At 36.4% G+C, this 1102-nt stretch overlaps 1 protein-coding gene across 1 annotated transcript in view; it reads right to left on the bottom strand.

Annotated features, from left to right (window-relative positions):
* atrx (ATRX chromatin remodeler) overlaps positions 1-1102 on the bottom strand; it is a 66553-nt gene that overhangs the window by 62809 nt on the left and 2642 nt on the right. The window contains exon 2 of the mRNA XM_016254988.1: positions 703-752. Within this exon, the coding sequence (XP_016110474.1) occupies positions 703-752 (50 nt within the window). The remainder of the gene's footprint in view (positions 1-702; positions 753-1102) is intronic.

The following is a 1102-nucleotide window of genomic DNA, read 5'->3' as shown; positions in this document are numbered from 1 at the left end:
CACTCTCAACATTCCATTCCCACGACAACCAACATTCCAAAGAACTGTGTGCAAAACTACAGCATCATCTCCATAGTTTCAAAAGAGCAATGCATACATAACTACAAGCAACCACAGCAGCTGAGAGAGAGAAATACAACACCAACATGTCTGGACGAAATGGCAGAATTTGTTTCACAGACTGTTGCCGTTTAACTCTCAACACATCTCCATTTGGATTTTTATAAAACGGTACACATCAGTGCAACGGAGTCTATGACTCATGCTGTGTTGCTTTCAAATTCAGGAAGTCAGAAAAAAAAAGTGCAATAGCAAAAACACTTAAGACTTGTGTGGAAATCCAAAACCTGTAAGATTAAGGTACGACAACACCTAAAGAGATGCACGCGCAATACAATTATGAAACATTCATATAGCAATTGAATGCATAATGCAGAAACAAGGCAAAGTTCATACTGTGACAACAAAACCCATTTTGAAACAGTCTGCAGAGATAGTTGTGCAAAACTTTCTATGTCATCTTCCAAGCACTGGCCAACAGAATATTAAAAGGGTCATAATTCTGTAATGTCAAATAGGGAATCTCACACTTCTGATTTTGAATGGAACGCGGCATAAGACAAAATACAAGGCATAACCGTTCAGTCCAGATATTTACTGAACAAGAGCCAGAGCTTCGACAACAACTTCAACCCAACTCACCTCTTTGAGCGTGAAGATGAGGGTTTGGTCATTTCTGAGGAGCAACCAGGCTGAAAAAAAGAAAAGAAAAACAAAAAAACATTTCATTTCATTTCCAGTCTTATAGTGGTTTTGCATAAATCAAGCACAAAGCTCACAGAAACATCTCTTCGCCAAAAAAAACAAACTGATTATAATAACCCAAATTTAGAAATCATAAATATTGCCGCGATAAGCTTTCAGGGTATGGAATAAAATGGATGTGCTGGGTATCAATTTAATTTCCTTTTTAATTTAAATTAATTTAATTTGTCTTTTATAAACTTCCTGAAGAAACTTTTGAAGCAAACTGAAAATCAAAGCATGAACATGAGTCGGGTAATTGATGCTTTATTCATGCACTATATCATTCTCGCACTAT

Source organism: Sinocyclocheilus grahami, unplaced genomic scaffold (assembly GCF_001515645.1).
Source record: "Sinocyclocheilus grahami isolate Dianchi unplaced genomic scaffold, SAMN03320097.WGS_v1.1 scaffold1300.1, whole genome shotgun sequence".
Lineage (NCBI taxonomy): Eukaryota > Metazoa > Chordata > Actinopteri > Cypriniformes > Cyprinidae > Sinocyclocheilus > Sinocyclocheilus grahami.
This window is presented reverse-complemented; position numbering and strand designations above follow the sequence as displayed.